The 15,265-nt window shown below is 41.6% G+C and overlaps 1 protein-coding gene across 1 annotated transcript in view; it reads left to right on the top strand.

Annotated features, from left to right (window-relative positions):
• The first annotated feature begins 12,691 nt into the window (after nucleotides 1–12,691).
• Nucleotides 12,692–15,265, top strand: part of LOC126281377 (inter-alpha-trypsin inhibitor heavy chain H4-like) — a 126,392-nt gene continuing 123,818 nt past the window's right edge. The window contains exon 1 of the mRNA XM_049980299.1: nucleotides 12,692–12,939. Within this exon, the coding sequence (XP_049836256.1) occupies nucleotides 12,829–12,939 (111 nt within the window). The 5' untranslated portion in view covers nucleotides 12,692–12,828. The remainder of the gene's footprint in view (nucleotides 12,940–15,265) is intronic.

The raw sequence follows: 15,265 nt of genomic DNA, 5'->3' as shown, positions 1-15,265 counted from the left end.
TTGACTGGATAGAGGTGTCAACTACCCGGTACTGAGGAAAAGGAGTCTTAAGAGACGGGCAGACCGGCGGAGACACAGCCCGACAACAAAGTGATGCTATAAGGGTTCCACTGTGACGATGGAGCTACGGAACCATAAAAGGCGTTACTTACTGCCATCTACATATTATTTGATGTGTTTTTGAACAAATATTTTATCGAACAAATAAAAGTAGATATTTTGAAATGTTTGGACATAACTTTTCTATTCTTTCAGAGCTTAGTAGTTTGGACAATTTACCATACGAGTTTTGTCAAGAAAATCCACTATGAATTTTGCTTTAGTCATTAATCTACCTTATTTTTGCTTGTTCCTTAATTCTGTTATTATATTTCGACTTCTACATTTACATCTACATGGGTACTCTGCAATTCACACTTAAGTGCCTGGCAAAGGGTTCATCGAACCATTTTCATACTACTTCCCTACCATTCCACTCTCGAATGGCGCGTGGGAAAAAGGAACACCTAAGTCTTTCCGTTCGAGATCAGATTTCTCTTATTTTATTATGATGATCATTTCTCTCTACGTAGGTGGGTGTCAACGAAATATTTTCACATTCGGAGGAGGAAGTTGGTGATTGAAATTTCGTAAACAGATCTCGCCTCAAAGAAAACCGCCTTTGTTTCAGTGACTGCCACCCCAACACGCGTATCATATCAGTGACACTCTCACCCCTATTGCGCCATAACACGAAACGAACTGCCCTTCTTTGCACTTTTTCGATGCCCTCCGTCAATCCTAACTGGTAAGGATCCCACAGCTCGCAGCAATATTCCAGTAGAGGACGGACAAGTGTAATGTAGGCTGTCTCTTTAGTGGGTTTGTCGCATCGTCTAAGTGTTCTGTCAACAAAGCGCAGTCTTTGTTTCGCCTTCCCCACAGAATTATCTATGCGGTCTTTCCAATTTAAGTTGTTCGTAATTGTAATTCCTAGGTATTTTGTAGAATTGACAGCCCTTAGATTTGTGCGATTTATAGTATACCCAAAATTTATCGGATTTCGTTTAATACCCACGTTTCTTTGTTTAGTGCCAATTGCCGCTTTTCGCATCATACAGAAATTCTCTCTACATCATTTTGTAATTGGAATTGATCGTCTGATGATTTTACTAGACGATAAATTACAGAGTCATCTGCAAACAATCTAAGGGGGCTGCTCAGATTATCACCTAGATCATTTATGTAAATCAGGAACAGCAGAGGGCCTATGAGACTACCTTGCGGAACGTCAGACATCACTTCTGTTCTACTCGATGATTTACCGTCTATCACTACGAACTTTGACCTCTCTGAGAGGAAATCACGAATCCGGTCATACAACTGAAACGATACTCCATATGCATGCAATTTGATTAATAGTCGCTTGTGAGGAACGGTATCAAAAGCCTTCTAGAAATCTAGGAATATGGGATCGATCTGAGATCCCTTGTCGACAGCACTCATTACTTCATGGGAATAAAGAGCTAGCTGTGTTGCACAAGAACAATATTTTATGAATCCGTGTTGGTTATGTATCAATAAATCATTTTCTTCGAGGTGATTCATAATAATCGAGTACAGTATATGCTCCAAGATCCTACTGCAAATTGAGGTCAGCGATATGGGTCTGTAATTCAAAGAGGTACTTCTATTTCCTTTCTTGAATATTGATGTGACCTGTGCTACTTTCCGGTCTTTAGGAAAAGACCTTTCGTCGAGTGAGCGGTTGTATATGATTGCTAAGAAAGGAGCTATTGTGTCTGAATACTCTGAAAGGAACCTGATTGGTATACCATATGGAGCGGAAGACTTGCCTTTCTTAAGTGATTTGAGTTGTTTCGCAACACCTAAGATATCTACTTTTATGTCACTCATGCTAACAGCTGCTCTGGTTTCGAATTCTGGAATATTTAGTTCGTCTTCTTTCGCAAAGGAATTACGGAAAACTGTATTTAGTAACTCCGCTTTAGTGGCACCATCACCAGCAACATTTCCATCGCTATCGCGCAGTGACGGTATTGACTGTTTTTTTGCCACTGGTGTACCAGAATGTCTTTGGGTTTTCTACCATATTTTGAGATAATGTTTCATTGTACAAACTATTAAGAGCATCTCGCATTGACGTCCGCACTAAATATCTAGATTCCGTGAAACTTAGCCAGTCTTGGGAATTTTTGGAGTTCCGTGCCCCAATCTGTAGAAACGGATCCCCTCGTAGGACGGTTTTGTCGTCCGTCTGTTTCTCTGACTGTTAAGAATCCTTTTTATAACGAATGAATTCACGTATTAAGTTCACATTTATGTCACGTATTAAGGTGTGTAATCCCTTGTCGTTGTGAAAATATCAAGCTTTTAAGTCAATACAGTCAAACGATATGGGCATTTATGTCACATGGTTTGATACTAGCAAACTCGCTCAAGAAAACCTATAAGGTACTTCCCGTTGACCTAGACTCATGAAATTGGGTAAGAAGAAAGGTTTCACAATAAAAGTAAAGGAAATATCCGAAAATTCTTAATTTTTTTGTTATAAAACTGATAATATATTTTTTGTCATTTTTTATCCGTCTGTCTGTTTGTCTGTCCATCTGTTAAGACTCTTTTTCTCTGGAACAGTTTGGCGAAAAAAGTTCAAATTTACGTGACATACTAAAGTCTAGGTCCTTAGCGGTGTAAAAATTGTAAGATTCAAAGTCAATTAGTTACAAGTACGGCTATTTACGCCATATATTTTGATACACGAAAACTCACTCATCAAAATCTATAGGATACTTCACCTTAACCTAGTATCATGAAATTTGGCGAGAAACAAGGTTTCGCAATACAAGTACAAGGACAGTTCCGAAATTGTCAGTTTTTAATTGTGTTGTTGTTGTGGTCTTTAGTACAAAGACTGTTTTGATCCAACTGTCGATGCTAGTCTATCCTGTGCAAGCCTCTGCATCTCCAAGTAACTAACTACTGTAACGTGCATCGTACATCCCTCTGAATCTGCTTATATCTTCTTGCTGTATTCATTCCTTTGACTCCCTCTACGATCTCATCCATCCCCCCCCCCCCCCCCCCCCCCAACTCGCTTCTCTCCAATACTAAACTGGTGATCCCTTGATACCTCTGAATGTGTCCTACCAACCGATCCCTTCTTTTAGTCAGGATGAACCACAGTTCAGTTACGTGGTCTACCTATCTAATTTTCAACATGCTTCTATAGCACCACATTTCAAAAGCTTCTATTGTCCTCTTGTCTAAACTGTTTATCGTCCATGTTTCACTTGCATACATGGCTACACTCCATACAAATACTTTCATAAAGGGCATCCTGACACTTAAATATATACTCGATGCCAACAACTTTCTCTTCTTCAGAAACGCTTTTCTTACCATTGCCAATCTACATTTTATATCCTCCCTACTTCGACCATCATCCGTTATTTTGCTTCTAGAATGGAAAAACTCAGTTAAGTGTGTCGTTTCCTAATCTAATTCGCTCAGCATCACCTGCTGTAACTCGGGAGCACTCCATTATCCTCCTTGCGCATCACACAGAAAAATATTTCTCTTATCATTTGTTATCCGACCCCAAAATTAATACTGAAACATTCTCGAAAGTCTAGTAATCCCTGGTACGGTTATCTTGCCAGTATTAATGCCCATAACAAGAAAAATCGTCAATAGCCTCGATTCCCAGCAACGATAAGCTGCCTACATACATAATTAAGTTTGCACGGAACCTCAGCGCGAGAGTCCTACGCGCATCTGACCAATTTTTTCATAATTTCAATATTCAGGTGCCAGCCGGCACAGCATACAGCTATTACAACACTCCAACTTCGAAGCTGACTTGTAAACAAAACTGAGCACTCCAGATAGATGAGACTCAGTACAGGCAGAAAACGTCAGGGGCGCTGCAGTAGACTCATTTGGAGCGAGTTGTCGAAAAAAGGAAGATTAAGTTTTAGCGTACCGACCGCATCGTGATCCTCAGAGACGGAGTGCAAGCTCGTATTATGTCAAGGATGAGGGAGGAAATCGGTCGTGCCGTTTCGAAGGAACCATTACGGCATTTGGATGGAGCGATTTAGGAAATCCACAGAAAACCTAAATCAGGATGGCCGGACGAGGAATTGTACCGTCGTCTAATGAAATAAGAAAATCACTCCTTTAAAAGCCCCCATCTGCCCTTGGCTGTGGTGTGTCCTCTTCGTGCCGACTTTATAGTGCAGTGTTTCCAGTGAGTGTTAAGTGTTGTGCGTCTTTTCCGAAGTGTTGCGAACGGAAATCATACTGTCGCTGGGAGTGATTTTTATATCTCTTGCCAACAGAAACCATACTGTTGCCATGTTTTTTGTCTGTCTACTATTTTACCTGTTTGCTTCCTGTGTGTTTTATTAGCATCACCAACCCTTTGTTTTACGTTTTAACTTTCCACAATTTTCCGCCGTTTTACCAATTTAAGTCACCGTTATATAGCCTGCTTTTATTGTTTCTTACCTTCTTCTCCTGTTTTAAAAATTATGTAGGCTGAAGAGCTGCGTACTAAGCTGCTGCCAGCCCGCCCCCTTCGGGGGGAATCGAAATTCAATAAAGGGAAAAAAATTTAATGTGGCTTTACATCTGTGCTCTGCAAACCACTGTGAAGTGTATGGCAGAGGGTACATCCGACTGTACCAGTTATTAGGGCATTTTCCCGTTCCATTCGCTACTGGAGCACGGGAAAAATGATTGCTTAAATAGCTCTGGGCGTGCTGTAATTAATCTAATCTAATGTTCACGATCCCTATGGGAGCGATATGTAGGGGGCTGTAGCATATTCCTAAAGTCATCGTTTAAAGCCATTTCTTGAAACTTTGTTAATAGACTTTCTCGTGATAGTTTACATCTATCTGCAAGAGTCTGACAGTTCTTTCAACATCTCAGTGGCGCTTTCCTCCGGGTCGTACAAACTTGTGACCATTTGTGCCGCCATTCTCTGAATAGATTCAACACCCACTGCCAGCCCCTCCTAATATGGGTCCTACAAAATATAGCAGTATTCCAGAATGTGTTACACGAGTGATTTCTAAGCAGTCGTCTTCGTAGGCTGATTGTATTTCCCTAGCAGTCTATCAATAGAACGAATTCTGCTACCTGATTTACCTACGACTGAGCCTATGTGATTGTTCCACTTCATATCTGTACTAAATGTTAGACGCAAGTATGTGTATCAGTTTACGGAATCCAGATATGACTCATTAATATTATATTCATAGGTTACCAAGTTTTTGTTTTCTGAAGTATACAATGTTACAATTCAGAACATTTAAAGCAAACTGGCCATCACTGAGCCACTTCGAAATCTTGTCAAAGTCTGTCAGAATATTTCTACAGCTTCGGTCAGATAGTATATCGTTTCAAATACTGCATCATCAGCGAAAAGTCTGAGGCTACAACTAGTATTTTTCGCAAAATTGTTATTTTACAATATGAACAGCAAGAGATCCAACACGTTTCCCTGGTTTCACACGAAGTTACTTCTACAAGATGTCTCCCTATTTTTAAACAGTTATAATTTCTTTTTTATGAACTAGTTTTCTTAGAACTACTTTTTTTAGAAACAGCACCCCTTGAAGTTGTGTTTAACATTTTTGCTTTTGTCTCAGTTGGAAAATGTCGCCCGTTTGGATTATGACCAAATCAGCAGCTCATTTATGAGGTCTGGCGATCTGCGGTGCGAGTACAAAGGTGGTGGAGGGCTGAACGAGAGATCCGTACAACACTGGATGCAAAAACAGTTAAAAATTGACATATCAAATTACTAACAACAGGGAGTTTTTTTATTATTTCATTAACAGTACAGAGTAACCCACCACCTTGAAATGTAAGGTGGGTCGGATGCTTCTGAATCTAATAGCAAAGACTTCTCATTGTTACAGTCTTGTTGGTATACACTTGTTAATGTTTTTTTTAAATAATGTAAAGAACATAATATATAAAGATTTCTCTGAGGTTACAGCGAATTGAATGCTTGTTGTTGTTGTGGTCTTCAGTCCTGAGACTGGTTTAATGCAGCTCTCCATGCTACTCTATCCTGTACAAGCCTCTTCATCTCCCAGTACTTACTGCAACCCACATCCTTCTGAATCTGCTTGTAGTATTCATCTCTTGGTCTCCCTCTACGAGTTTTAACCTCCACGCTGCCCTAAAATACTTAATTGGTGATCCCCTAATGCCTCAAAACATTCCTATCAACCAGTCCCTTCTTCTTGTTAAGTTGTGCCACAAACTCCTCTTCTCTCCAATTCTATTCAATACCTCCTCATTAGTTATGTGATCTACCCATCTAATCTTCAGCATTCTTTTGTAGCACCACATTTCTAGAGCTTCTATTCTCTTCTTATCCAAACTATTTATCGTCCATATTTCACTTCCACACATGGCTACACTCCATACAAATACTTACAGAAACGACTTCCTGACCCTTAAATCTATGCTCCATGTTAACAAATTTCTCTTCTTCAGAAACGCTTTGCTTGCCATTGCCAGTCTACATTTTATATCTTCTCTCCTTTGACCACCATCAGTTATTTTGCTCCCCAAATAGCAAAATTCCTTTACTACTTTAAGCGTCTCATTTACTAATCTAATTCCCTCAGCATCACCAGACTTAATTCGACTACATTCCATTATTCTCGTTTTGCTTTTGTTGATGTTCATCTTATATACACCTCTCAAGACACTGTCCATTCCGTTCAACTGCTCTTCCAAGTCCTTTGGTGTCTCTGACAGAATTACAATGTAATCGGCGAACTTCAAAGTTTTTATTTCTTCTCCATGGATTTTAATACCTACTCCAAATTTTTCTTTTGTTTCCTTTACTGCTTGCTCAATATACATATTGAATAACATCGGGGAGAGGCTACAACCCTGTCTCACTCCCTTCCCAACCACTGCTTCTCTTTCATGCCCCTCGACTCTTATAACTGCCATCTGATTTCTGTAAAAATTGTAAATAGCCCTTCGCTCCCTATGTTTTATCCCTGCCACCTTCAGAATTTGAAAGTGAGTATTCCTATCAATAATCTCAAAAGTTTTCTCTAAGTCTACAAATGCTAGAAATGTAGGTTTGCCTTTCTTTAATCTATCTTCTAAGATAAGTCGTAGGGTCAGTATTGCCTCACGTGTTAAAATATTTCTGCGGATACCAAACTTATCTTGCCCGAGGTCGGCTACTACCAGTTTTTCCATTCGTCTGTAAAGAATTCGCGTTAGTATTTTGCAGGTGTGACTTATTAAACTCATAGTTCGGTAATTTTCACATCTGTTAACACTTGCTTTCTTTGGAATTGGAATTATTATATTCTTCTTGAAGTCTGAGGGTATTTCGCCTGTCTCATACATCTTGCGCACCAGATGGTAGATGTAGTTTCCCCTAATTTCGGTGACTTTATCGAGCCTGTCCCTGTTAAGCCAGTAAAGTGCAGCTCCGTAACGTATTGTTGTGTCTATAGGGCAGTTCCCCAGCACAACGCAAAGTTCCTCTAGTGATGTGGTGTTGAAGGCTCAGCTCATTCTTAGGAGTACACTATATTGACCTCGTCTTGCAATTGTCTTGTTAGTCTTTATGTTCAGTCTGTCAGCCCAAGTACTTGCGGCGGAGCATGCGATGGATTCAAATATCGCAATGTGGTAGGTCCTTATCGTCTTAATAGGTAATTTGTACTGAGTTGTGTTTAGTCTTGCTAGTTTGTGCATAACATTGGAGGCTTTGTCAATTGTCAGTTTTATATGATGGTCGAAAGTCTGTTTTTCGTCTAGATGCAATCTGAGATAACGTGTGGCTTGCTTCCCTTGTATGCTTCTACTGTCTGATTTTAGAATTGGATTCCTCTGCAGTGTCCCTCTGAGCAGTAAATATAGAGTTTTGGTGGGGGGCATTTTCAACTTATTTTCTTTGCACCAAATGTTAATTTTCTGAGGCAGTTGCGTGCCTTTTGTCTCTAGTGCTGCTCTCGAGTTGGCTAACACCACTACGAGCAGGTCATCTGCGTAAGCCACCACACCTCTTACCCTGGCGTCACTGTCCAGGGTGTTCAGAAAGGGCTTGATTGCGAATCCCCAGAATATTGGTCCGCAGATGGAGCCCTGTGGGCATCCCTTTGTTATTCTGTTGACAACCTTCCGTGTTGCAGCCCTCCACTCCGGCACTCTGCCTCTGCAGTAATCGAGGAGGCTATTGTAGAAGGAAGCTGATAGTCTTATTTCCCTTAACCTGGCGAAGAGGGATGGCCACCACAAGTTGTCAAAAGCCCCGACTATTTCGATTAGAATGGCGGCCACGTATTTGTCGCTGATGCTATTTGTAACTGTCAGTGCTTGGTTCACGGCGTCTTCTATTGATCTACTTTCCCTGAAGCCGAACTGATGGGGCGTTAGGCCGAGGAGACGCCTGTGCGACTGTAAACTGTCACACAGGAGGCTTTCCTGTACCTTGCCGAGAGTGTTTAAGAGGCAGATCGTTTTGGGGTCTGTTGGCTCTGTGTCTTGTGATTTCCTGATTATTACTACATTAGCAGTAAGCAAGGGAGTGTCACTGATACAAGAAGATCAGGAAGACCATCAACGTCGAGGACACCAGAGAATGTTGACAGAGTTCGTTAAATGCTCATGAGGAGCCCTAAGAAATCTCTGCGTCAAGGATCTCGTGAAAGAGGCCTTTCACGTTACGCAGTTGCAACGATTCTTAAAAGAAAGATCTCACTTTTACGCTATGGGAGGCACATTATGTGCAGCAATTTTTTCCTGATAACTGTGACATAACAGTGGAGTCTGGAGATGTTTTCTTAGGGTGGAATGATGATTGGCCTGAACTTTTTAGGAGCATTCTGTGAGCTGATGAGGTACTTTTCCACATTGTAGGATTTGTAAACAGGATAACTGCCACGAAAGTGTTGATAAAGCACAGGGACGTCTGAAGGTGCCAGTATGGCATGGTACCACTTCATCCGAAGTTGCTGGCCCCTTATTTCGGTGGAAGTCAATGAATGGCGAAAGTTACATGGAAATGTTGCAAGATCGTGTATCATCAGTAACTTCACAATGGAACGAATCACAGTTTCACTTCATGCAGGACAGGGTACCTGCACGTTTTGCAAATGATGTCCACGAATAGCTGCGTGATCGTTTCCCAGGTCAATAAATTGGCAGATGTTGTGCACGTGATTGGCCTGCCTGCAGCCCTGATTTAACGCCTTTCGATGTTTTTCCCTGGTGGATGGCCTAAGGAGGAGGTTTACAGGAGAAAACAACGGAACCTGGATGAACTGCATGCAGTAATATCCGATGTATTAGCCAATGTTCTACCTAACGTGTTACAGGCAGCAGTATCGCACGTACCAGACCATTTAACAAAATTCGTAGAGAATGATGTAGCTTATGTGGAGGTTTGAAATGATGTTAAGGGCAGATTGTATATCTTGGAAACTTTTTAAAACACCAACTTACAATTTTCCATAATTATTGAATGCACCTTTCTAGATATACTGAACTAGAATTATTACTACAATTGTATTGTGGGACAATTTTTTGACAGAATTTTGTAAATAAATGAACATAAAAACAAAACAACTCAGGCTATTTCAATTATTCTAGTGCCATATGTGTCCAATCTCACACTTGGCACCCTGTGAAAATTTCATGTCTCTACCATCAGTACTGTTTTAGAAAACGGGTCATTAATTGCAAAATATGTAGTTCAGAGATGTTGAGGTTTAAAACATATTTTATTACAAAATCTTATACAGGCTTATATTTATGTGTCTTTTATGCTCTAGGATTGCCCTGGCCCATAGTCTGTGTCTTTTGTCTGTGTCTTCTTCAGTGTCAAAACAGCCCAGTGCTTGCCTCCTCCTTTTCTTTCTTGCTTCTTTTGTAATTTGCTGAGCAGCAAACTCTGCATCATGCACACGAACCTCATCCAGTTCCTGCAGTCCTTTAGCTATGTTCTGTCCAAATCTTACCCCTAACTTCTCCATAACCTTAAGTCTTTCATAGTTCCCACCATTAAGAGTTATTACAGCATGATACACTGCTAACTTTAGAGTCATAAGGCCAGCAAATACATTTTTAGGTACCTGGCACCACACAAAATTATTGAAGGAATCATTCACAATCTTGGTCTCCCCATGTAAACACTTCTTTAGTATCTCAGGATTTGCCAAATCTCTGTAAATAGGTTTGATTGCCTCCATTACTGCCAAAGGAAGAAAATGTCACCCGTTTCTGAAGTTACTTTCCTTTTCGATGTACTAGGGGGCGTGGCCACCTCAGAAACATTATTGTGGTTTCCTTCACTGCTAGCACATGTATTTTCAAGTACTTCAGAAGAAAATGTAGGTCGCACATTTCTGTTACTCTGAAATTTACGTTTCTTGAAGTTACTTTTACGCTTAGTCATTTTATTTACGTATACAAAGCAACAGAAGTTAGCTTATTACAAAAATAGCCGATGATCACACTACTTTCAACGAAAACTAGTATCAGAAACAAAGGACTGATTTGTTTATTCGTAATTCCAACTTGTGAGACGTAGAAGTAAGCACAAAACAAAGCAATTCACAGCCTTCTAGATTATGTAGTTCCCAAGATATGACTGCTCAACTGTGGTAGTGTATGTGTAGCTGCGAAATTTGAGAGTCACATGTCAACATTCAAAATATTATTTGAAGGTCTCACAACTGTCTGATTTTAATGTATTAGATACCAAAATGTTCAGGAGTAGAAAACAGAAAATGTCAAATTTCAATGTATTTCACATACAATGTCCCCTTAAACAGAACATCAAGGAGTGGTGTTCCTAACAAAAGTAGTTCTCAGAAATTGGTTCATAAATGAAGAAAATATAAGTGTTTCAAACCAGAGAGTGACTAATCAGAGATCTATTGACGACTCTCCTGTGCGACACTATGGAAGCTTCGAGGAACAGACAAAAAAAAAAAACATTTCAGGCTCGCCATGCAATATGGAGTACTTGTACTCTAATCAGAGGACCAGCAGGCTAATGGTCAGTGGTGGCTATCCAGAGGCGCAGGTCGCACCAGTGTTTAAGAAGGGTAGTAGGAGTAATCCATCGAACTACAGACCTATATCATTGACGTCGGTTTGCAGTAGAGTTTTGGAACATATGCTGTATTCAAACATTATGAATCACCTCGAAGGGAACGTTCTATTGATACATAATCAGCATGGTTTCAGAAAACATCGTTCTTATGCAACGCAGCTAGCTCTTTATTCGCAGGAAGTAATGGCCGCTATCGACAGGGGATCTCAAGTTGATTCCGTATTTCTAGATTTCCGGAAAGCTTTTGACACCGTTCCTGACAAGCGACTTCTAATCGAGCTGTGGGCCTATGGGGTATCGTCTCAGTTGTGCGACTGGATTCGTGATTTGCTGTCAGGAAGGTCGCAGTTCGTAGTAATAGACGGTAAATCATCGAGTAAAACTGAAGTGATACCAGGTGTTCCCCAGGGAAGCGTCCTGGGACCTCTGCTGTTCCTGATCTATGTAAATGACCTGGGTGACAATCTGAGCAGTTCTCTTAGGTTGTTCGCAGATGATGCTGTAATTTACCGTCTAGTAAGGTCATCCGAAGACCAGTATCAGTTGCAAAGCGATTTAGAAAAGATTGCTGTATGATGTGGCAGGTGGCAGTTGACGCTAAATAACGAAAAGTGTGATGTGATCCACATGAGTTCCAAAAGAAATCCGTTGGAATTCGATTACGCGATAAATAGTACAATTCTCAAGGCTGTCAATTCAACTAAGTACCTGGGTGTTAAAATTGCGAACAACTTCAGTTGGAAAGACCACATAGATAATATTGTCGGGAAGGCGAGCCAAAGGTTGCGTTTCATTGGCAGGACACTTAGAAGATGCAACAAGTCCACTAAAGAGACAGCTTACACTACACTCGTTCGTCCTCTGTTGGAATATTGCTGCGCGGTGTGGGATCCTTACCAGGTGGGACTGACGGAGGACATCGAAAGGGTGCAAAAAAGGGCAGCTCGTTTTGTATTATCACGTAATAGGGGAGACAGTGTGGCAGATATGATACGCTAGTTGGGATGGAAGTCATTAAAGCAAAGACGTTTTCCGTCGCGGCGAGATCTATTTACGAAATTTCAGTCACCAAGTTTCTCTTCCGAATGCGAAAATATTTTGTTGAGCCCAACCTACATAGGCAGGAATGATCATCGAAATAAAATAAGAGAAATCAGAGCTCGAACAGAACGGTTTAGGTGTTCGTTTTTCCCGCGTGCTGTTCGGGAGTGGAATGGTAGAGAGATAGTATGATTGTGGGCCGATGAACCCTCTGCCAAGCACTTAAATGTGAATTGCAGAGTAATTATGTAGATGTAGATGTAGATGGCCCCATCCCTGTTTAAAACTGAAGAGTGACATCCTGTACGTCTGTCGATGATCCTCCGTGCGACGCTATGGAAGCTTCGAGGAACAGACGAAGGGAACATTTCAGCCGCGCCATACAATATGTAATCCTTATTGTATTCCAGGTAGAGGCGAATAGTCAGTGGTGGCTGTTCACGGGCCTACGCGCTCCAATCCCAGGAGGGCCGCCTCTTGACGACCTGCATTGGCCGCCTAACGGGAACTCGCAACGAGTGCGACACCGGAGGAAGCGGGCGAGTCGGCGGTCGCGGCCCGAGAGCGCCGACACTGACCTACAGCTGGCGAGTGTCGGACAGCGGCTGGAGGGGCACTGGAGGGGAGCCTGGAGGGAGCGGGTTGGGCCGGCCAGGCAGTCAGCAGTCGGCATGGGCAACGGCAGGAGGTGCCTGGTGGTAGCGGTCGCCGCCCTACTCACGTTGGTGGCGGCAGCACGCTCCGAGGAGCAGCCGCTCAGCGTGGCGACCACTGACGCACAGGTATGCCCACTAGTACTCACTTCGAGGCAGACCGTGAAAAGGGTACGGATCTGGTGGTGGATCACCGGATCTCAGAGCGTTACTGTACCCCCCCCCCCCTCCAAAAATACATTGAAGTCATGGGGTACCTCTTCTACATCTACATCTATGTGATTACTCTGCTATTCACAATGTAAGTAGGCTATTTAGGTTATTATGTCAGTAACGTAACGTAGCTCTCTGTATGAAAATCACTGGCTGTGCTGTGTGCAGTCTGTGGCTGGTTGGCATTGTTAGAGTATTCGCTATTGTAGTGTTGGGCAGTTGGCTGTTAACAGTGCATAGCATTGCGCAGTTGGAGGTGAGCCGCCAGCAGTGGTGGATGTGGGGAGAGAGATGGCGGAGTTTTGAGAGCGGATGATCTGGACGTGTGTCCATCAAAAAATGGCTCTGAGCACTATGGGACTCAACTGCTGTGGTCATCAGTCCCCTAGAACTTAGAACTACTTAAACCTAACTAACCTAAGGATATCACACACATCCATGCCCGAGGCAGGATTCGAACCTGCGACCGTAGCAGTCGCACGGTTCCGGACTGCGCGCCTAGGTGTGTCCATCAGAGACAGTAAATTTTTAAGCCTGGATGTCATGAACTGCTATATATGTTATGACTTCTGAACACTATTATGGTAAACACATTGTTTGTTCTCTATCAAAATCTTTCATTTGCTAACTATGCCTATCAGTAGTTAGTGCTTTCAGTAGTTAGAATCTTTTATTTAGCTGACAGTAGTGGCGCTCACTGTATTGCAGTAGTTCGACTAACGAAGACTTTTGTGAGGTAAGTGATTTCTGAATGGTTTCGGTTAATGTTAGTCAGGGCCATTCTTTTATAGTTATTATTGAAAGTCAGATTGCGTTGGGCTAAAAATATTGTGTGTCAGTTTAGTGTTGATCAGAATAGGTAAAGAGCGAAATGTCTGAGTACGTTCAGTTTCGCTCAGCTGTTTCAAAATCAAATAATGTAAGAGGTTTATCAGCACAGTAATTCAATAATTTTTCTAAGGGGACGTTTCAACAATAAAGTGCCTGGCAGAGCGTTCAATGAACCGCCTTCAGGCTGTCTCTCTACCCTAACACTCTCGAACAGCGCGCGGCAAAAACGAGCAATTAAATTTTTCTGTGTGAGTCCTGATTTCCCTTATTTTACCGTGATGATCATTTCTCCCTATGTAGGTGGTTGCCAACAAAATGTTTTCGCAATCGGAGCAGAAAACTGGTGATTGAAATTTCATGAGAAGATCCCGTCGCAACGAAAAACGCCTTGTTTTAATAATTGCCACTCCAATTCATGTATCACTCCCCTATTTCGCAATAATACAAAACGAGCTGCCTTTCTTTGTACTTTTTCGATGTCATCTGTCAGTCCCACCTGATGCGGATCCCACACCGCACAGCAATACTCCATGATACGGCGGACAAGTGTAGTGTAAGCAGTCTCTGTTGCACCTTCTAAGTGTTCTGCCAATGAATCACAGTCTTTGGTTTGCTCTAGCCACAATATTATCTATCTGATCGTTCCAATTTAGGTTATTTGTAATTGTAATCCCTAAGTATTTAGTTGAATTTACAGCCTTCAGATTTGTGTGACTTATCGCGTAATAGAAATTTAGCTGATTTCTTTTAGTACTCATATGAATAACTTCACACTTTTCTTTATTCAGGATCAATTGCCACTTTTCGCATCATACAGATATCTTACCTAAATCATTTTGCAAGTCGTTTTCATCATCTGATCACTCTACAAGACGGTACATGACAGCCTCATCTACAAACAATCGAAGACGGTTACTCAGATTGCCTCCTGTGTTGTTAATATAGATCAGGGACAATAGAGGGCCTATAACACTTCCTTGGGGAACGCCGGATATTACTTCTGTTTTACTCTATGACTTTCCGTCTATTACTAGGAACTGCGACCTTTCTGACAGGAAATCACGAATCCAGTCGCACAACTGAGGCGACTCCGTAGGTATGCAGTTTGGTTAGAAGACGCTTTTGAGCAACGTTGTCGAAAGCCTTCTGGAAATCTAAAAATATGGGATCAATTTGCCATCCCCTGCCGATAGCACTTATTACTTCATGAGTATAAAGAGCTAGTTGTCATTTTCTGAATCCGTCCTGACTATATGCCAATAAATCGTTTTCTTCGAGGTATTTCATAATGTTCGAATACAGTATATGTTCTAAAACCTTGCTGCAAATCGACGTTAGTAATATCCGCCTGTAATTCAGCGGATTACTCCTACTTCCCTTTTTGGGTATTGGTGTGACTTGAGCAATTTTC

This window comes from Schistocerca gregaria, chromosome 1 (assembly GCF_023897955.1).
Source record: "Schistocerca gregaria isolate iqSchGreg1 chromosome 1, iqSchGreg1.2, whole genome shotgun sequence".
NCBI classification, from domain to species: Eukaryota; Metazoa; Arthropoda; class Insecta; order Orthoptera; family Acrididae; genus Schistocerca; species Schistocerca gregaria.
Note: the sequence above shows the minus strand (reverse complement) of the source record. Positions and strands in the feature narration are given on the sequence as shown.